At 40.8% G+C, this 23,456-nt stretch overlaps 1 protein-coding gene across 3 annotated transcripts in view; it reads right to left on the bottom strand.

Moving 5' to 3' along the window:
• The window catches only part of ar-beta (androgen receptor beta), a 51,535-nt gene extending 42,357 nt beyond the window's left edge, over window positions 1-9,178 (bottom strand). The window contains exons 1-2 of one of the 3 annotated variants that reach the window (XM_021617169.2): window positions 9,022-9,178; window positions 6,700-8,891 (exon numbers count right to left, since the gene is read on the bottom strand). In XM_021617169.2, the coding sequence (XP_021472844.1) occupies window positions 6,700-8,126 (1,427 nt within the window). In that variant the 5' untranslated portion in view covers window positions 8,127-8,891; window positions 9,022-9,178. Of the gene's footprint in view, window positions 1-6,699; window positions 8,892-9,021 lie in introns of those variants that run through there. The other 2 variants (XM_021617170.2, NM_001124185.1) reach the window with 2 other exon arrangements.
• Window positions 9,179-23,456: the final 14,278 nt, after the last annotated feature.

The raw sequence follows: 23,456 nt of genomic DNA, 5'->3' as shown, positions 1-23,456 counted from the left end.
GTTAAGTAAATATGGTCAATGTAATGTGGTGGTAACTATTTGTACTGTTATTTTAAACCTGAAACTTACAGTGTAAAGAACTATACCGCCTGTGTGATATTGGGTGGAAACACGGTTGGCTGCTATAATGTGGAAAATGTAGAACAACTTCATCTTCATTAATAGTTAAAAATATGCAAATAGGCATGGTGATGACAGCTAAAGATAAGTAGCAGCCCAAAAATACAAGTGTTAGGTGCCAGTGACTGCTGAGTAAGGCAAAAATCTATTTTCACACCAAACAGAGCATAATTGCTGCAACAGAAATGGACAACTTAATTGACCCTTTGCCTAACAAGCCTTTTTGAGGTCTATCTTGTTTTTCAACACTTCCATGTTCCTATTTACTCACTGTACTGACCTTTTTGGAACTACAGTATATATTCTCATTTGATAATATACATTATATATATTATTACTGGCCAATTTTAACATTTACAGTGCATATAGAAAGTCTATATTTGTTTTACTTTTTTCACATTTTGTTGTGTTACAAAGTGAGATTGAAATAGAAGTAATTGTAATTTTTGTGTCATTGATCCACACAAAATACTCCATAATGTCAAAGTGAAAAAATAATTATACAAATGAAATAACTACCATATAGTCCCTGCATAAGTATTCATCCCCTTTGTTGAGGCAAGCCTAAAAGAGTTCAGAAGTCAAATTTGGCTTAACAAATGATATTTTGTTATATATCAAGTTAAATTGAATGACTGCCCCTTCCTCTGTTCCACATACTGTACCTAAAATATCTGTAAAGTCCCTCAGTCAAGTATTGAATTTCAAGCACAGATTCAACTAAAAGACCAGGGAGCTTTTTAAAGCCTCATAAATAAGGACAGTGATTGATAGAAGGGGAAAAATAACAAATCAGACATTGAATATCTCTTTAAGCACGGTCAAGTAAAAAATTGTATATGGATGGACGATGTATCAAACCACCCAGACACATCAAAGATGCAGTCTTCCTTCTGAACTGAGCTAAAGGACAGGAAGGAAACTGCTTAGGGATGTCACCATGAGGCCATTGGTGATTTTAGAACAGCGACAGAGTTCAATGGCTGTGATGGGTGGATCAACAACATTGTCGTGACTCTACAATAATGGCCTAAATGACAGAGTGAAAAGACGAACACAAATATACAGAATAAAAATTCCAAGACATGCATATGTATGCAACAAGGCACTAAACTAATATTGCAACAAACACGGCAAAGAAATACACTTTTTGGCTTAAATGCAATGCCTTATGTTTGGGGCAAATCCAACAACACATCACAGCATGGTGGTGGCTCCATCATGGGAATGGTATGCTTGACATCTGCAAAGACTGGGGAGTTTTTCAGGATGAAAAGAAACGGGCTGGAGCTAAGTACAGGCAAAATCCTAGAGGAATCCTAACCTGATTCAGCACGACAACACCTTTTCCCCCTCAGGAGACTGAAAAGACTTGGCATAGGTCCCCAGATTCTCAAAAAGTTCTACAGCTGCACTGTCGAGAGCATCCTGACCGGTTGCATAACTGCCTGGTATGGCAACTGCTCAGCATCTGACTGTAAGGCGCTATAGAGGGTAATGCGTTTGGCCCAAGTACATCACTGGGGCCAAGCTTCCTGACATCCAGGACCTATATACTAGGCGTGTCAGAGGAAGACCCAAAAATGGTCAAAGACTCCAGTCACCAAAGTCATAGACTGACCCCCAAGCCATAAGACTGCTGAACAACTAATCAAAATGGCCAACCAGATGGCCAACCAGACCGAAAGTTTGATTTGATTTGATAATAACCTACAACAAACACAAAGCCAAATCGACACTGGAGTTGCTCAAAAAGGGAGTGAATGTTCCTGAGTGGCCAAGTTACAGTTTAGACTTAAATCTGCTTGAAAATATATTGCAAGACTTGTAAATTGCAGTCTAGTCATTATCCCCAAAACCCTGACAGAGCTTGAAAAATTGGGAAAAGAATAATGGGCAAATATTGCACAATACGGGTATGCAAAGCTCTAATGAGACTTACTGATGAAGACTCAAAGCTGTAATCAAGGTATATTAGTGTTTATTTTTAAATGAATCTTAAACAAATGTTTGTACATTTCTTCCACTGACATTAGTATATTTTGTGTAGAACGTTGACAAAAAAAAAAAAAATTAAATCAATTTTAATCCTACTTGTACTTGTAACAAAATGTGAAGAAATCCAAGAGGGGTGTAGACTTTCTATAGGCACTGTACCCTATACCCTCTACCATCTATGTAACGTGGTTAGTGAAACACTACTTGACCAAAAGTATGTGGACACCTGCTCATGGAACATCTCATTTCAAAATGATGGGCATTAATATGGAGTTGGTCGCCCCTTTGCAGCTATAACAGTCTCCACACTTCTGGGAAGGCTTTCTACTAGATGTTGGAACATTACTGCGGGGACTTGATTCCATTTACCCACAAGAGCATTAGTGAGGTCGGGGCACTGATGTTTGGCGATTAGGCCTGGCTCACAGTCGACATTCCAATTCGTCCCAAAGGTGTTCAATGGGGTTGAGGTCAGGGCTTTTTGCAGGCCAGTCAAGTTCTTCCACACCGATCTCGACAAATCATTTCTGTATGGACCTTGCTTTGTGCACGGGAGCATTGTCATGCTGAAACAGGAAAGGGCCTTCCCCAAACTGTTGCCACAAAGTTGGAAGCATAGAATCATCTAGAATGTCATTGTATGCTGTAGCATTAAGATTTCCCTTCACTGGAACTGAAGGGTCTAGCCTCAGACCATTATTCCTCCTCCACCAAACTTTACAGTTGGCACTACGCATTGGGGCAGGTAGCATTCTCCTGGCATCCGCCAAACACAGTTCGGACTGTCAGAATGATGAAGTGTGATTCATCACTCCAGAGAACATGTTTCCACTGCTCCGGGGAGCTTTACGCCACTCTAGCCGATGCTTGGCATTGTGCATGGTGATCTTGGGCTTGTGTGCGGCTGCTCGGCAATGGAAACCCATTAAATGAAGCTCCCGACGAACAGTTTTTGTGCTGACCGTGCTTCCAGAGGGAGTTTGTAGCTCGTTAATGAGTGTTGCAACTGAGGACAGTTTTTATTTACGCGCTACGCGCTTCAGCACTCGGCGGTCCCATTCTGTGAGTTTGTGTGGACTACCACTTTGCAGCTGAGCCGTTGTTGCTCCTAGACGTTTCCACTTCACAATAACAACTTTTACATTTGACTGGGGCAGATCTAGCAGGGCAGAAACTTGACAAACTGACTTGTTGGAAAGGTGGCATCCTATGACAATGACAAGTTGAAAGTCACTGAGCTTTTCAGTAAGGCCATTCTACTGCCAATGTTTGTCTATGGAGATTGCATGGCTATGTGCTCGATTTTATACACCTGTCAGCAATGGGTGTGACTGAAATAGCTGAATCCACTAATTTGAAGGGGTGTCCATATACTTTTGTAAATATAGTGTAGTTCCAGTCTATTCAAATAATATATACCCTTGGATCATACAGTACATTGCTTATAAAACCATCCAACCGAGGAAGCTATTACAATGGGGAAAGGGGGATACCAAGTCAGTTGCGCAACTGAATGCATTCAACCGAAATGTGTCTTCTGCATTTAACCCAACCCCTCTGAATCAGAAAGATGCGGGAGCTGCCATAATTGACATCATTGGCGCCCGGGCAGCACTTGTTGTTGGGGGTTAACTGCCTCGCTCATGGACAGAATGGCAGATTTTTACATCTTCCCGGCCTGGTGATTCAAACCAGCGCTTATTCGGTTACTGGCCCAACGCTCTTAACCGCTAGGCTACCTGCCGCCCGCACACAAGAACATCATGTGTAATTGAAAATACATGGTCTGGTTGTACCTTCACAGTAACAAGCTGGCTATATTTCTAGGAACGTATACACACAATGTACACCAGAAGGGGGGGGGGGGTTACTGTTTATATGGACAAAAATACCACTCTTAAAAGCACCTAATGTGATGTATTAGGTCTATGTTTGGTTGAATTGTAGTTACTGCTGTTATACTGCAGTTCAGAACAATGTAAGTGTCAATGCCACACTGTGAAGCATTTTCTGACAGAGACAATACTATTTTGTCTATGGGGGGTAATTCAATAAACAATGAAATTCACATGGGAACTCAAGCTAGGGATGAGTTATAATGGGCCTATTAGACCATGTTAAAACGTATAGAGATGAGCTCTCCAAGAGAGACAAAGGGATTCTAAAATAAGGCCATGTGTATGAATAATGTTGGGTTGCTGTCAAACGGACAGTAAAGTACGTCACCATAGTTACCTTATATAGAACTTTCTCTATCTCATGACATTAATCAAAGTAGTCCTAAATGTACATATTTGTGACAATGTGGAAATGAGAAATACACGCAAACCTGCAAATCTGATGCTATTGCTACCCATTACAATACATGCAATTGTTTGATTATAATTTCAATACCACTTCAATATCTTAGAAACATCTTGTAAATGCAAGTAGCAAATTAGAAAACTACAGGGCAAAATTAATCAACAAGTAAGGGAACCAAAGATGCACTATTATCCTGAAATTAGAGAAATAATTCTCCCTTTAACAGATATTATAGAGATGCTTCTTTGTCTTCTGGTTGAACATAATTGCTGTATCGCTGAGTTTCAAGTTGCAGACAGAGACATGTCTCTCAACCCACATCTAAAAATGATGTCTTAATATCTTCATGATCATTTCTCGTGCTTACAAATGGCACATACAATTAGTATTTTACTTTAACAAGCTTTACAGAAGGAATGGATGTGTCCAACTGTATTATTATGTGATTACTGCATATTGTGTAATCACATTTGAACACCAAATCAGTCTGATTTAGAGAAAGATTTCTCACAGGGCAGGAAGGAAGAAATTTGTTTGAGATATTTCCTGAATTTAAATTAATAGAGGTCCACGTCTCATATGATCATGTTAGTAAACAGTTTATACTGTAAACATGATTTTATAGCATTTCTTGTTCTGAATATATGGGAGTTGAGAACATCGGTAGCTATTTTTGGAGTGAAATGAAAAACATTGTGGCTGGACCGATAACAGATCAGTCAGTGTTAGGGTATGTGATGTCTTGTGTGTAAGATTAAAGTCTGTTCATTGAATTGTTACTGACTCTTAGAAGTCAATCTTCACAGAGCATCTAGTCTGTATATAATGTCTTCCTCTTACTCTGTAGGCTACATGATAAGTTCTTGAAACATTACAGTTCCCCTTTAAAGTTGAGATTGATTTTACTACCTCTCTGGGCAAATTTCTGAGCACATACAGTACTGTTGAATGAAAATGATGTACACCATATACATTACACTATACAGTTACAGCTTTCATTTAGCAACCTTTCCTCAGAAATAAAGAGCAGGAAGTTAAATGAGTGTGTCAACCTCCAGGTGAGTGTAACAAGAATATTTAGCAACATTTGCTCAGATATTTGCTAAAAAATTAGCTCAGAAAGGAAGTAAATGTCTGTTTTCTGGGATTCTAGTATTGCGCAATGATCCTGATCACGGAACTTCAGACCATGCTTGGTCCAATAAGGGCTCTCTTTTGCGTCATTTTATCCATCCTACTACAACTACACCAAGCATCAAACCACTGTGAGTAAAACATTAAGACAACTAGCATTTGCTCAAGGACTGTACTCAGTGTAATATAGACACTACAAATGCAATGCTTACTTTGCAGAGATTTTGCATGATATTAATTGCACATTCTACATGCAGGTTGACCAAATATATGTTGGAAACACTTCAAAGTAGCCTAACAAATGTATTATTTTACTGTTGAGAACTGTTCCATGGATCTGTACACAACAAATACTTAAGTCATGTGGCTTGTGGCTTTGTGTCCAATTAAATCAGAGGACAAAGATATACACACAACATTATTTACATAAGTTCTAACGAAGCCTAGAACGTCCTGTTTAAAAAAGCAAAACAGACAAGCACTCTGGGCATACACTATTCAGAGCTTATACCTATAGATGCTCAAAGTAGGCTACAAAGTAGGCTGATAACATCTTTATTTGCTGTAATGAGCAAGTGGCTAACAAATTACCTTGTTTGCCTTGTCTGCAAAGTCCCTGAGAGAAAGACATGTGCATCAATGGGAAACCCCAAAGCTGACTGGAGTGTGATCATGAAGATATGGAGGTGAAACTTTGCAATTCCTCTATGTTTAAAAAATCTGAACTGGTAAAATGTGGTCTTTTTTCTGTTCCTTCAACACTATTCACAGCTATCCTTTTCAGAATCAATAGTGGTCTAACTCATGCAGAAGTCATTGTTACTACTGATGTTGTACATTCATGAAGATAATACAATACAGCACTATATAATTTGCAATATAACCATTTGACAATGGGGTCGTTGATTTTGTTTTTGATCAAATACATCATAAATATAAAAGTAGTCTACTATAGAGTAAGTACATTGTGAGAGTCTGTTGGAAGAGGGAATGAAGAATTATGCAGCCCATAACATTGTAAAACTTGACAGGTGAAAGATTGCTTTGTTACACTGCATTTAAACATGTAGGTTAATTACCCCTTAATAAGGGCACTGTAATGTAAAGTGTTTGTGAATTTGTGAGTTTTAATAACCTTCTTACCTGGCATCTGTGTAAGAGACATCCAGCCAGTCACCGACCTCATTCTTTAAGTACGGGGAGTTGGGATAGGGCATCCTCCCTAGCATCCCGCCCGGATACCACTGCTCAGAAGTTGGCCGCTCTCTGCGCACCAGACCACCACCCCGCTCATATTCATAAGGGTTACAAATGAACCCGGAGTCTGGTCCCGCACTGTATGGATTCATACCCTGCCTCGGTCCATATTGTGTGTTGTCATTGTCATTATACCCGTTGTACTGAGAACCCCATGACGTTCCGGCAGGTTCATTACTAATGGCCTCATATTTTATCTTGACACTGTACTGTTGTTGTAAGTAGTCAGCATATTTGTCCTCCATTGTTTCTCCAGTTTCACAGACATGAGCTGGGATGACATGAGACGAGATTCTGTCTGGGTCAGTTTGACTGAAGTGTGCCAAGTGTGCTGGCAACAGTGGGTCAAAATGACAAGATGCAGAGCGTGCTCTTGTACTCAGAGAATTCTCTGTTTCTTTTGAAGTCGGGTCATCACTCTTTTCATTCAGTCTAAATTCCTGTTCACCTGTGGATGGATGTCTGGAGCTAAGGTGCTCCATGGTCGCCACTTCTTCTGTAAGGTCATTTGCTGGGGAACTTTTAAACATCTTAACTCGTGTATCACTTTGTAGTGGCCTGGCATTGCGCTCACTAGGGCATTTGTATTCTGTAATGGAGACGTTTTCTTCAGCTCCAGAACAATTCAATAGAGGCACCTGAAACAAATAGTTGCCTTGACTTTGGTCATTTGCACTGGATGGTGCGTAATTAGGTCCCAGGTCATTCATCTCATTCAAGTCCATGGTCAATCCCAGCGACACAGAGACAGCGTTGCAGAGCTCCCTCGCCGTTTCTGATATGGTTGTGCAGGCAGAATTGGAACAACTGTTCGCCACACGGGCGTAACTGTTAGGACTTAACTCCACTCCGTGATGGGGCACAGCTGGTTGACAGCACTGTTGTTTAGTGTTGCAGGCTAACGGTCCAGGGCGACCGGATCCGTATCCATTCGCGTTTGGATAGTCTAATTCGTTCACAGAGGAAAACCCGGTTTTGTTTCCTGTTGAGCTTTTGGCAAAATGGATACGTCTTGCATCCGATTCGAGTGTTCTGGAAAAACTAATACTGTCATCTTCCTTCACTTCAATGTCAGAATTGCGAGCCGTCCCTGACGATATTTCTTTTCGGGGTGATTGCCGGTTAGTTTGGCGCATCTCCCAGGGGTGTTTATTCTGCATGAAACTGTACGAACTAGAAAAGTCCAAGGTTTCGGTGACAGTAGTGTTACTAGGCAGTGTAGCTTTCACGTTGTGGAAAACGTTTTGGAAAGGTCCGCGAAAAACTATGTTTGGGGAGTCACAAACTCCTCCTAATCCAACTGGAATCTCCATAGTCCAAAAAAAGGCGTTTACGCTGATAGGCCGTCAGAGTTGAAAAAATGTTTAAGAAACGGAATTGATCAAGTAGGCCACATTAATAAGTGTTTAAAGTCATAGCCCTATTCCAGTTAACAAAACAATGAGGCAATAATTAGACTGAGCCTTAAAAAAATAGGAGGATTGCCCTATTGCGTAATTGAACAGTTTTTTGTCAGAAGTTTGTAGCCTAAATCACACACTATTTACCCAGTTTAAATAAAAACGTTTATGAAAACGAATATGTCGTTATTTCATAAATAAAACATTTGATTAAAATTTTGCTCACGGATCCATACATTTTGACATATAGCCAGCAGAAATATCCTTCATGACAGATTTGCGCTCACCATTCATGAAGGCGAAAATGAAACTGCCTGAAGTGATGAGTTCTGTCGATGGACTATAATCGTGTTTTTTCTTCCTCTTGAGAGTGTGCAATGGTAAAAATGGTCTGTGTCCAATATGGCAAATGCGTTGCCGGAGAGAAGCGCTGCCTGTTTCACCTATGAAACTCCTCTAGTTGGCCTATCCTAACGTTTAATATTCATTTAAAGGTTATAGCCTACAAACGAGTGAAGCACCTACAAAAGTCATCAAACAACTGAACACCCCGATAGAACAGTTGAATGCTTGGTTTTAAGAATGTTTGGTTTGCTGCAAGTTTGTGTATGGACGAAGTTCGCTTCCAAAGTCCTTGAGTTCCTTTTTGCCGTCAGCCTTTGAGTTTGGCAACATTCCCTAGTGACGAAATAAAACATTCCTTGGATTAAGGCCAGTAGGCATACATAGAGTCATTCAAAATATATCGATAGGAGTAGGCTAGACAGTCAATGTGAATATTAAATATGAAAATCATGCAATTACTTACTTAGATAGGGTTAAAATCGGGACCAACCCACAGTAGCCTATAATAAAAAGGTTAGAGTTGGCTGAGTCGGTGTCGTGGACATGCAGTGGCAGAGCACAGGTCTAATTTTGCCATTATGCATGATGATACATCACTGCTCATCATGCAATGCTTGTAGCTACTAAAAATACATGGCGTTTACAACGGCCACCACCACAGGCTTACATCGCTGACACAGTTATCCAAAACAAATTTCAACCACTCTCCTTAGGCAGTAGCAGGTTGCTCACAAGAGCAACAAGAGCAACAGCATTAGTGCCACCTGGGATAAGACTCCATCCAACTGGAACATAACTGGTCCAACATGCTCACGCAAAAGGTTTTTCCTAAATGCAGAGTGCATGGGCCAATATATGTCTTTACTAAAACATCGATTGTTGTATAACAAAACATTTAATAATTCCTTATCAAACACCATAATGATTTACCTATATGAACACCCTTTGATTATGTAATGTAATAACTATCTAAATGTCATCTAATGTGTCAAAAAAACACAAGAGAAATTAGCACACACAACAAATATTAAAAGAACATTCTTGCAAAGGTTAATTTCATTGATAGTGTAGGCCTAATAGATACAAAATTCAGCACCTCCAGGCAAGAGAGGATGGTTTGGGAGTAAATACTTATATTACGCCCATAGAACACAAATAATGATATACCACATTAGTCCATGGGCCAGCAGAAATATTTGGCCAAAATCAATTGAATGAAGTTGTAGAAAAATCTCAAGGATGATCAATGGAAACACGAGTCTCATAGAAAAGGGTCTGAATACCTTCATTTATACATTTGCAAACATTTCTAAAAACCTGTTTTCGTCATTATGGGGTAATGTCATACTTTGTGAATTTTTTCCAACAATTGTTAACAGACAGATTATTTCACTTAATCACAATTCCAGTGGGTCAGAAGTTTACATACACTAAGTTGACTGTGCCTTTAAACAGCTTAGAAAATACCAGAAATTATGTTATGGTTTAAGAAGACATGACTAATTAACATAATTTGAGTCAGTTGGAGGTGTACCTGTGGATGTATTTCAATGCCTACCTTCAAACTCAGTGCCTCTTTGCTTGACATAATGGAAAAATCAAATTAAATCAGCCAAAACCTCAGCAAAAAATTGGAGACCTCCACATGTCTGGTTCATCCTTGGGAGCAATTTCCAAACGCCTGAATATACCACATTCATCTGTACAAACAATAGTACAGAAGTATAAATACCATTGACCCAAGCAGCTGTCATACCACTCAGGAAGGGGATGCATTCTGTCTCCTAGAGATGAACGTACTTTGGTGCGAAAAGTGCTAATCAATCCCAGAACAACAACAAAGGACCTTGTGAAGATGCTGGAGGAAACAGGTACAAAAGTATCTATATCCACATTAAAACTAGTCACATATTGACATAACTGACATAACCGCTCAGCAAGGAAGAAGCCACTGCTCCAAAACAGCCATAAATTAGACAGATTACGATTTGCAACTGCACATGAGGACAAAGATGGTACTTTTTGGAGAAATGTTCCCTGGTCTGATGAAACAAAAACAGAACTGTTTGATCATAATGACCATTGTTATGTATGGAGGAAAAAGGGGGATGCTTGCAAGCCGAAGAACACCTTCCCAACCGTGAAGCACGGGGGTGGCAGCATCATGTTGTGGGGTGCTTTGCCGCAGGAGGGACTGGTGCACTTCACAAAATAGATGGCATCATGAGGTAGGACAATGATGTGGATATATTGAAGCAACATCTCAAGACATCAGTCAGGAAGTTAAAGCTTGGTCGCAAATGGGTCTTCCATATGGACAATGACACCAAGCATACTTCCAAAGTTGTGGCAAAATGGCTTAAGGACAACAAAGTCAAGGTATTGGAGTGGCCATCACAAAGACCTCAATCATATAGAACATTTTTGGGCATAACTGAAAAGGCGTGTGCGAGCAAGGAGGCCTACAAACCTGACTCAGTTACACTAGCTCTGTCAGGAGGAATGGGACAAAATTCCCCCAACTTATTGTTGGACGTTTGACCCAAGTTAAAGAATTTAAAGGCAATGCTACCAAATACTAATTGAGTGTATGCAAACTTCTTACCTACTGGGAATGTGATGAAAGAAATAAAAGCTGAAATAAATCATTCTCTCTACTATTAGTCTGACATTTCACATTCTTAAAATAAAGTGGTGATCCTAACTGACCTAAGACATTGTCACGGTTTTCTGTATGTGAAGGAGAGTCGGACCAAAATGCGGCGTGTAGATTGCGATCCATGTTTAATAAACAAACGTAAAACACGAATCGATACAAACACTACAAAACAAAGAACGCAATTAACGTAACAAAAACCTAAACAGCCCTATCTGGTGAAATCACAGAGACAGGAACAATCACCCACAAACACACAGTGAAACCCAGGCTACCTAAATATGGTTCCCAATCAGAGACAATGACTAACACATGCCTCTGATTGAGAACCATATCAGGCCAGACATAGAAATAGACAAACAAGACATCCAACATAGAATGCCCACCCAGCTCACGTCCTGACCAACACTAAAACAAGGAAAACACACACGAACGATGGTCAGAACGTGACAGACATGGAATTTTTACAGGGTTAGATGTCATTAATTGTGAAAAACTGAGTTTAAATGCATTTGGCTAAGGTGTATGTTAACCTCCAACTTTAATTGTATAACTGACATGCTTAGGCCATCATTTTGGGTTGGGTTTCCTTGTTGCAACACACATTTTAAGCCATTATCGGTCTTATTACACCCTTATTACACACTTATTATTTATTCAGTTATGGACATGCAAAATCAATGCAGTTCCTTCCCATTGAAATGAATGGTGGCTTGAAAATAGGCTGTTGGGACTGATTATTGACTAAATCTATGACGACTCTATATAGCTAAAAGTTCTAGGGTCTCCCAAATGGGTCTCCTTGTTCTGTAAAATTTGGTGTATTTAACAGGGTACCATGTGATAATAGAGCACATCCCAATACTGCCCACAATGGCGCAATATATCCCAAAATGCATGCACCTTTGACACCCCAAGGTGGGCCCATAGATGTCATTACCATTCCAGTTGTTTCATACCTTAATGTCTTGCATTATGAAGTTCTTAACTTATCAAATAGCCTTAGCTTGAGAAAAGCGGACAAGTATGTGAAATTTAGCCCTCTGGTTAGTGCACTACATTTACCAGCAAACGGAGCAAACTGAGTTAATTGTCTAAATTCTGAATATTTACACAAGTACTAAAATATGTAACATCATATTTATCAACTCCATTAACTTTCTATACAACATCACAACCCCACCCATCCATAGAAGCGGGAAGCAATTTTGGGGTAGGGGGAGGGGTGGACAAATCTTTTTTCCCATGCTTCGCTGCAGATGGCTATATCGGTTCACTAATACAGGACTATTAAAGGCCCAGTATTATCTTTTTTGTTTTTTTTATTAATATTTGTTATTTATTTTCTGATTTTTCAGAGGGTGTTGCAGAACCCTCAGCACCCCTACTTCCTGCAGCTATGCACCCATCTATTCTAGGCTAGGTCAAAATCTCTAATGATCTTTCTGATTATTTGTCCTATGTATGTACTGTATAAGGTTAATGAAACCTTAAACTAACATATTTCTCAACATACTCACAACCTGCCATTGGATTCAAATTATATTTAAAAAAAATGGCATGTCAAGTTAGACAAATACTCTATGGACAATTATATTTATTATCTACAATTCTTTCTTTTCAGCAATTCAAAAATAACCATTTTGAAATGTGTATCTTGTAGTTTTTGCTATTGGATTAAATGGAAGTTTAAATGCCTAAATGATGAGCCTATCATGAATATTGGGAGCTAAACTAAATGTTCTTATGGTGTTTCAAGGAAAATGTGGATTTTGCCTGAATGACTCTGGGGTGAAAGATGTTTGAATGCACAATCAAAAGATTCTGAACATGGACATTGCATGTGTTATCAGTTTAGAGTTTTGGACTTAGATTTTAGAAAATATATCATTTACATCTGAACATTTTGCAAACGTGATTGAAAGAATAACTGTCATTAGATAATATTGCTCCAGTTTATACCTAAACTGACTGTTCAAATATGTATGGTCCTCCACCATTTCTTGCCTGAGAGGTAAGAACAGGGAGTTCTATTATGTGCAAAATATAAAACATTCAGGCAATAACCCAACAGGGAGTACTGATTAAATCAGTGAATAAAGAAGAGCTTTCATCTATGAATTACAATTATATGATTGAAAAACTATTAAAATAATCATGTTTTGTTTCTCCAGCTGAGTCCATGGACAATCCAGACCACCCTGAAACATACACAATATAATCAGCTACAATGAATGCACTATAATTTGTAATTAATAATGTGATTGACTTCAAATAACTATATTTCATAATTTCTGCTGTATGATGTCCACAGCTTTGTCCCGACACCATATGTATAATTTGTTTAATGAGATGTTCTGAATTTTGTGCCGGTACATGCACAATATTTTCTATTTAAAAGTCCTCTTTTCACAAAATACTGTGAATAATTCAAATCAACTGTGGTATTCTCACACAAGTCATTGATAAATACCATCCCACGCATAGTATACTAGCTCCTGTATCATTCCATGTATTATGTTCTAAAAGGCTATATACATGGTTGATGTTCTTTGTCAATTTAACCCAGTAAGTACACATGGATTATGGTATTGATTCTGGTAAGTATTGGTAAATATGGATAATAAAAATAAAAAAAAATGGTATTTGATAGTGGAAGGCATCTCAAAATATAGCGCATCATGGTAATTGGTGAATAGAGTATAGCTAGCTATAATTCAAACGGTTCGGCTGATAATATGAAAAGAAGAGCAAAGGCTAAAGGAGAAATATTACCATATTTATTGTCTATAGGAAAGTCATTCATTTTGTTAGGACGAAGTGTCCAGGGAAAAAGAGTGAGATGGAAATACATTTAAAATGTTAAGAAATTAAAATGGTGTCATCATCCTAATCAAAATCAATTTAGATATTGAGGTGCAATCAATTAAAATATATCCTTAAGGAAGATTGTGGTATCCAAGATGGCGTAGCAGTCAGACGTCTTTGTCTTTGTCTTGTCTCGTCCTATGTGTATATATGTTCTTCTTCGCATTCTTTTTAATATTTTCCCTAAACCTCAACTTCAAAATACTCTCCTGCAACCCGCCTCACCCAATGTGGTATGGATCTGTTTTTTTCCCCGTAAATTATTTATATTTACCTCCGAACTGGAATACCTCAACTGAAGCTAGCTAGCTAACTAGCTACCAGTTATCAATCAGCTAACCACTGCTAGCGGTCATCGGCTAACCTTTAGCTCGGAAAGCTTTCGTCAGTTCAGTCAACGCACTTCAAAACAGAGCATACCGGAGCTATTTTTCTCTCCATATCCCTGAATTCCTACCACAAAATCTGAACCTTTTCATCTGGATCATCACAGCTAGCTAACCGCAACCCGGTTTGACTACTCCTGGCTAACATTTCCATCCCGGAGCTAGCACCAACTAGCCTGGGGCTAGCCCATGCTAGACCCATCTCCCGGTTCACTCCTGGGCTACAATATCCGGACCCCTTCTACTGCCGGTACGGGCACGGAACCCCACCGATCCTCTATGACTGGAATACCGACATAATCTGCCCGAGGATTCCAATCGTCCCCTCAGGCGCGACGCCCGCTGAAGGTCCATTCTACTAACCTGCTAGGCCTGCTATCATTACTCAATTTCTAGGTTTACCTCCAATGTACTCACATCCTACCTGTACACTATGCCTTGAATCTATGCTATCGTGCCCAGAAACCTGCTCCTTTTACTCTCTGTTCCTCTGGTGAAGTAGAGGTTAATCCAGGTCCTGCAGTGCCTAGCTCCACTCCCACTCTCCAGGTGCTCTCATTTGTTGACTTCTGTAACCGTAAAAGCCTTGGTTTCATGAATGTTAACATTAGAAGCCTACTCCCTAAGTTTGTTTTACTCACTGCTTTAGCACACTCTGCTAACCCGGATGTCTTAGCCGTGTCTGAATCCTGGCTTAGGAAAACCACCAAAAACCCTGAAATCTCCATCGCTAACTATAACATTTTCCGCCAATATAGAACTGCCAAAGGGGGCATGTGTTGCAATCTACTGCAAAGATAGTAATACAGAACTCTGCAGGCTATCTAAGTCTGTACCCAAACAATTTGAGCTTCTACTTTCCAGAAACAAGTCTCTCACTGTTGCCGCTTGCTATAGACCACCCTCTGCCCCCAGCTGTGCCCTCGATACCATATGTGAATTGATTGCCCCCCATCTATCTTCTGAGCTCGTGCTACTAGGTAACCTAAACTGGGACATGCTTAACACCCCGGCCATCCTACAATCCAAGCTTGATGCCCTCAATCTCACACAAATTATCAATGAACCTACCAAGTACAACTCCAAATCCATAAACACGGGCACCCTCACAGATGTAATCCTAACTAACTCGCCCTCCAAATAGACCTCTGCTGTTTTCAATCAAGATCTCAGCGATCACTGCCTCATTTCCTGCATCCGTAATGGGTCTGCGACCAAACGACCACCCCTCATCACTGTCAAACGCTCCCTAAAACATTTCTGCGAGCAGGCCTTTCTAATCGACCTGGCTGGGGTATCCTGGAATGACATTGACCTCATCCCATCAGTAGATGATGCCTGGCTATTCTTTAAAAGTGCCTTCCTCACCATCTTAAATAAGCATGCCCCATTCAAAAAATGTAGAACTAGGAATATATATAGTCCTTGGTTCACTCCAGACCTGTCTGCCTTTGACCAGCACAAAAACATCCTGTGGCGTTCTGCATTAGCATCAAACAGCCCCCGTGATATGCAACTTTTCAGGGAAGTTAGGAATCAATATGCACAGACAGTTAGGAATGCTAAGGCTAGCTTTTTCTACTAACTCAAAAAAATTCTGGGACACTGTAAAGTCCATGGAGAATAAGCTCTGGGACACAAGTTCTGGGACACTGTAAAGTCCTCCCAGCTGCTCACTGCTCTGAGGCTAGGAAACACTGTCACCACTGATAAATCCACTATAATTGAGAATTTCAATAAGCATTTCTCTACGGCTGGCAATGCTTTCCAACTGGCTACCCCTACCCCGGTCAACTGCCCGACACCCTCCACAGCAACCCATCAAAGCCCCCACCATTTCTCCTTCACCCAAATCCAGATACTATGTTCCGAAAGAGCTGCAAACTCTGGACCCCTACAAAAATCAGCTGGGCTAGACAATCTGGACCCTCTCTTTCTAAAATTATCTGCCAAAATTGTTGCAACCCCTATTACTAGCCTGTTCAACCTATCTTTCGTATCGTCTGAGATTCCCAAAGATTGGAAAGCTGCCGCGGTCATCCCCCTCTTCTAAGGCGGAGACACTCTAGACCCAAACTGCTACAGACCTATGTCTATCCTACCCTGTCTTTCTAAGGTTTTTGAAAGCCAGGTTATCAAACAGATTACTGACCATTTCGAATCCCACCGTACCTTCTCCGCTATGCAATCTGGTTTCAGAGCTGGTCATGTGTGCACCTCAGCCACCTCAGCCTAAACTATATCATAACCGCCATCAATAAGAGACATTACTGTGCAGCCGTATTCATTGACTCGACAGCCTTGGTTTCTCAAATGATTGCCTCGCCTGGTTTACCAACTACTTCTCTGATAGAGTTCAGTGTGTCAAATCGGAGGGCCTGTTGTCCGGACCTCTGGCAGTCTCTATGGGGGTGCCACAGGGTTCAATCATCAGGCCGACTCTCTTCTCTATATACATCAATGATGTTGCTCTTGCTGCTGGTGATTCTCTGATACACCTCGACGCAGACGACACCATTCTGTATACTTCTGGCCCCTCTTTGGACACTGTCTTACCTAACCTCCAGACAAGCTTCAATGCCATAGTACTCTCCTTCCGTGGCCTCCAACTGCTCTTAAATGCAAGTAAAACGAAATGCATGATTTTCAACCAGTTCGCCTGTCCAGCATCACTACTCTGGACAAATACAAATACCTAGGTGTCTGGTTAGACTGTAAACTCTCCTTCCAGACTCACATTAGGCATCCCCAATCCCAAATTAAATCTAGAATTGTCTTCCTATATCGCAACAAAGCATCCTTTACTCATGCTGCCAAACATACCCTCGTAAAACTGACCATCCTTCCGATCCTTGACTTCGGTGATGTCATCTATAAAATTGCCTCCAACACTCTCCTCAACAAACTGGATGCAGTCTATCACAGTGCCATTCGTTTTGTCACCAAAGCCCCATACTCTACCCACCATTGCGACGTGTGCGCTCTCGTTGGTTGGCCCTCGAAAAACTTGTTTTTCAACCACTCCACAAATTTCCTGTTAAGGAACAAGACCTCAGAAAAAAAAATTGGAGACCTCAACAAGTCTGGTTCATCCTTGTGAGCAATTTCCAAATGCCTGATGGTACCACGTTCCTCTGTACAAACAATAGTACGCAAGTATAAACACCATGGGACCACTCAGCCATCATACCGCTCAGAAAGGAGACTTGTTCTGTCTCCTAAAGAGGAACGTACTTTGGTGCGAAAAGTGCAAATCAATCCCAGAACAACAGCAAAGGACCTTGTGAAGATTCTGGAGGAAACAGGTACAAAAGTATCTATATCCACATTAAAACTAGTCACATATTGACATAACTGACATAACCGCTCAGCAAGGAAGAAGCCACTGCTCCAAAACAGCCATAATGACCATCGTTATGTTTGGAGGAAAAGGGGGAGGCTTGCAAGCTGAAGAACACCATCCCAACCGTGAAGCACGGGGGTGGCAGCATCATGTTTTGGGGGTGCTTTGCTGCAGGAGGGACTGGTGCACTTCACAAAATAGATGGCATCTTGAGGTAGGGAAATTAAAGGAGTTAAAGCTCGGTCGCAAATGGGTCTTCCATATGGACAATGACCCCAAGCATACTTCCAAAGTTGTAGCAAAAATGGCTTAAGGACAACAAAGTCAAGGTATTGGAGTGGCCATCACAAAGCCCTGACCTCAGTTTTGTGGGCAGAACTGAAAAAGTGTGTGCGAGCAAGGAGGCCTACAAACCTGACTCAGTTACACCAGCTCTGTCAGGAGGAATGGGCCAAAATTCACCCAACTTATTGTGGAAAGCTTGTGGAAGGCTACCCATAACGTTTGACCCAAGTTAAAGAATTTAAAGGCAATGCTACCAAATACTAATTGAGTGTATGTAAACTTCTGACCCACTGGGAATGCGATGAAAGAAATAAAAGCTGAAATAAATAATTCTCTACTATTATTCTGACATTTCCCATTCTTAAAATAAATTAGTGATGTATGTACAGTTGAAGTCGGAAGTTTACATACACCATACATTAAAACACAGTTTTTCACAATTCCTGGCATTAATCAGAGTAAAAATTCCCTGTCTTATGGCAGTTATTTTAAGAATGTGAAGCAGGAGCTGAGGGACAGTACAAAGCGCAATTTCTTAAAAAGCCTTCAATGTATTGATGCTCACATATGGGTCAAATGTATTGCTCATAGAAATTAAAAAGTTATTCATTTTTGATTTCAAGGTTGGTTCTCTTTGGGTGTGGCATATTGATTGGAATTACCCTTGTTGATCAGGAGGTGTTGCTCCCGTTGTCCTCGTTAGTCAGAAGCTATTTCAAATGTGCTGGCACAGCTGATTTAAGCCTTGTGGCCTTGTGGCCTTGTGCTTCTGTTGGAAAAAGAGATGTTAAAAGAGGTACACCTGTTTAGCTTTTCCGTTTTAGGTTGTTAAACAGAGCCTTTGCATTTGTGTTTTCCCTTGTTTGAGATTTCTCCAATTTTGTTTTCACTCCCTATCCTAAATTGGTGTGCTTTTTTTATGTTGTCTGATATCAGGCAAATTCAGTGGGTATCCATGGTGTGGATCTTTTAAGACCCAACTGGAGTTGCTTGGCCAGCACTCAGTAGAACCCCTCCTTGGATGCCTTTAATAACCCATTTAAAACCCCAGCTGTTTTGATTTGGTTGTCAGTGGCTCATTTGCTAGTCGCTCAAGTCACTTTGAAGCAGTGAAAGTAAATAAAGCCATGGACTTTGAAGTGAAAGCATTTAAAGAAAAACCCAATTGGGAAGTACTAGACCGATGTACCAAGGCATCCACATTGCTAAGCATTTTGACATCAGTATAGCACCTTCCCAGTCAAAAGCAATAGCTGTTTTGTTGGAGAAGGGAATCCTGTCAGAGTGAGGCTGATGAAAAGGTTGCTACGGGCAGTGGGGTGAGTCCTGTAGACCTGCAAATGTGGGAGGGAAAACTAAATGCAAAATGATAACAGAAATTACAACTCAAACATAAGGAAAGAGTGTGGGGACAGATTGGAGCAACGGAAATTAGAGCTTGATCTGGCCATTAGTTTAATTTAAAACAGAAAAAATCAGAGGCACCAAAGCAGCACTAGAACTGGAAGCACTCCGGCCATGATGCACCCTCAACAAAGTTTGACCTTTTTCGAAAAGCCGGCTTGTACTGCCTTTCAATGAAAAGGAGGTGGACATGTATTTTGCTCTGTTTGAGCGGATAGCCACGACCCTAAAATTGCCGCAAAATATCTGGTCACTTTTCCTCCAAAGTGTTCTTGTGGGAAAAGCTCAGAAAGTGTATTCTGCTTTGTCTCATGATCAGAATTCAGATTATGACACTGTTAAAGCTGCTATCCTTTGGGTTTGGGCCCAGAGGGATACAGACAACAGTTCCACAAATTGTGAAAGAATCATAAAGCCATCTTGAATTCGCATGGGAGCAGCATGCCTATCGGGCAAACTTTGCGAGTTCATGCTTGAGGATGGCATTACACAACAAGGCAACAGTCCGTGGAGTTTGCCCCGTATATTAGTAACTATGCCAGATGGGTATTTGCATTTTGTTCTGATTTTCGCACACTTGATGCCGTTACTAAGTCAAACTTGTACCCTTTGCCCAGGGTCGACGATTGTGTGAGCCATGTTGGTGCTGATATGTTGGTGCTGCTAAATACATTAGCGAGTTCGATCTGCTGAAGGGATATTGGCAGGTCCCTCTGAGCACGCCAAAGAGCTGTCTGCTTTTGTCAGTCCTGACAGTTTGTATTCCTACCTTCGTCTTCTGTTCGGTTTACGAAATGCCAGATCCACATTTCAAAAGCTCATGCACATCATACTACATGGTCTACACGCGTATTTGGATGATGTGGTGGTATTTAGCTCCACTTGGCAAGGACATCTTCAGAACATTAGGAATCTGTTTGAACTATTTGCATCTTCCAACATGACAGTTAACCTGTCAATTAGTGAAATCGGCCAAGCAACATTGAAGCATCTCCGGAAAGTGCGGGGGCAAGGAAAAGTCAGACCGGTCCGGGCAAAAGTGGAGGCCATCAATAACCTTCTTGTGCCAACTTCTTGCCAGGAGCTGCACCGATTCTTTTGGATGGCCTCCAAAGGCAATTCACCCTACTAGGCATTTTGCAAAAACTTTGCCCAGGTTGTTGCCCTGCTTACATATTTGACCAGTCCCAAAATTATTTCCTTTGTAGCCCTGACTTTCAAGAGGCAGAAGACAAAGACTCTTAGTCTCCTCACCGGTGCATCAATTTCCATTGTCCGTTCTCTTTGTACAGTACACAGATGACATTGGACAGATGCCCAGGACAGTTGTTGCTCAATATGTGATAATGTGACTAGAATGACGTTGTAAACAGCCAATTTTCCGGGACATAGACATGTCTTATATGGGCAGAAAGCTTAACTTATTGTTGATCTAACTGCAGTGTCTAATTTACAGTAGCTATTACAGCGAAAAAATACCATGCTATTGTTTGAGGATAGTGCACAAAAACAAAACATCACGGCAACTGGTTTGATATATTCACATCTGAAGGTAAATAATGTACTTACTAATGATCTATCATGTATGACATTCCTGGGAGAGTGTAAACTTTAATGTTTTATTACCATAGCATTTTTGTATGTTCTTTATAGTTATGTACTTGAAAATGTATAAATTGACCAATTCGGCACATTTGACCAAACTCCGGGCAGATTTGATACAAAATATTGTGTAGTGATGTAATTCTTCACTGGATCAGTCTGAAACTTTGCACACACTGCCACCATCTTGTGGACAACCTCTAAATTGCACCTAGAATCCTACATCAATGTCTGGCCTTGCTCTTGCATATCAAAAATGATGCAAACATCCGTTTTGAGAAAACGCTTTTTTGTTTGTGTCATCTTTTACCAGATCTAATGTGTTCTATTCGCCTACATTAATTTCACATTGGTGGTGGACTGTCTTTCAAGAGTGGGCAGTCAATAAGATATCTGTGTTCTGTGTTTCACCAGTGTGTAGACCTGGCGCACATTTTGTTTTGACTGCACGTTTTGCCATATTGGGATGTAAGAGATTTCCCCTCTGTTTTCAAAAATGCAGATTTTTAGGTGGCTACTTTATTTTCTAAATTATAAAATATATATATATTTTTTAAATTCTATGACAAAGAAAAATAGAAAAGAAGTGGCTGTTTGGACTTGTATGGTAGACAGCCAATAAACACCATGTTTTTATTGGGGTAGAGACGCATTTATGTTGATCATGTTGTAATAGGGGATTTGTTTACTTGTTATCCAACAAGGACATGGAATTTGTCACAATTTCACCTTACAGTGAAATGCTTACTTACAAGCCCTTAACACTTATTTTTCTAAAAACGGCATTGTTGGTTAAGTACTTACTAAAATAAACTGAAAAAAATTAAAATGACAAATGTAAACAGAAAAATAACAAATCATTAAAGAGCAACAATAAAATAACAGTAGTGAGGCTATATACAGATATACAGAGGTTAGTGGAGGTAATATGTTTTATGTAGGTTGAGGTAAAGTGACAATGCATAGATAATAACAGAGTAGCAGCAGCGTAAAAGTGGGGGGTGCAAATAGTCCGGGTAGCCATTTGATTAGCTCTTCAGGAGTCTTATGGCTTGGGAGTAGAAGCTGTTAAGAACCCTTATGTCTAGGGTGGCTCCCTCTCTCTCTCGCTCGCTCTCTCGCACTCTCTCGCACTCGCTCTTTCTCTCGCACTCTCTCTTTCTCTCGCACTCTCTTTCTCTCGCACTCTCTCTCTCTTTCTCTTTCGCTCTCTCTCTGACTCTGTGTGTGTGTCTGCCTAACTGCGGTCTAGTTGGCAATAGCTCTTCTAAATCCTGTCCAGTTGGAACAGGTTAGCGTGAATACTGGTCTTTTGGTTTTGGGAGTAGAAGCTGTTAAGAACCCTTTTGGACCTAGACTTGGAGCTCCGGTACCGCTTGCAGTCTATGACTAGGGTGGCTGGAATCTATGAAAACAAAACCTTCTCTGTTTCCGGTTACTGGCCTTTTTGGAGTGTTTTTGGAAGATTACCTAGTTTGATGGGAGACACTAGCCAGTTAGTTTATTGGCTCAGTATCTCTCTCGCACTCTCTCTCTCTCTTTCTCGCACCCTCTCTCTCACGCTCTCTCTCTCGCTCTCTCTCTCTCTCACACACACTCTCTCTCTCTCTCTCACGCTCTCTCTCTCTCTCTCACACACACACTCTCTCTCTCTCTCTCAATCTTTCGCTCTCTCTCTGACTCTGTGTGTGTGTCTGCCTAACTGCGGTCTAGTTGGCACCCGCTCTTCTAAATCCTGTCCAGTTGGAACAGGTTAGCGTGAATACTGGTATTTTGGTTTTGGGATTAGAAGGTTAAGAACCCTTTTGGACCTAGACTTGGAGCTCCGGTACCGCTTGCAGTCTATGACTAGGGTGGCTGGAGACTTTGGCAATTTTTAGGGCCTTCCTTTGACACCGCCTGGTATTGAGTTCCTGAATGGCAAGAAGCTTGGCCCAGTGATGTACAGGGCCGAACATACTACCCTCTGTAGTGTCATGCGGTCAAAAGGATGGTAGTGCGTCAGGATGCTCTCGATGGTGTAGCTGTAGAACTGTAGAACTTGAGGATTTTAGGACCTATGCCAAATATTTTCAGTCTCCTGAGGGGGAATAGGCATTGTCATGCCCTCTTCACAACTGTCTTGGTGTATTTGGACTATGATAGTTTGTTGGTGATGTGGACATCAAGGAACTTGAAGCTCTCAACCTGCTTCACTACCGCCCATCGATCAGAATGGGGTCGTGCTCGGTCCTCCTTTTCCTGGAGTCCACAATCATCTCCTTTGTCTTCATCATCATGTTGAGGGAGAGGTTGCTATTCTGGCACCACACGGCCAGGTCTCTGACCTCGTCCCTATAGGCTGTCTCATCGTT

Source organism: Oncorhynchus mykiss, chromosome 10 (genome assembly GCF_013265735.2).
Source record: "Oncorhynchus mykiss isolate Arlee chromosome 10, USDA_OmykA_1.1, whole genome shotgun sequence".
NCBI classification, from domain to species: domain Eukaryota; kingdom Metazoa; phylum Chordata; class Actinopteri; order Salmoniformes; family Salmonidae; genus Oncorhynchus; species Oncorhynchus mykiss.
Note: the sequence above shows the minus strand (reverse complement) of the source record. Positions and strands in the feature narration are given on the sequence as shown.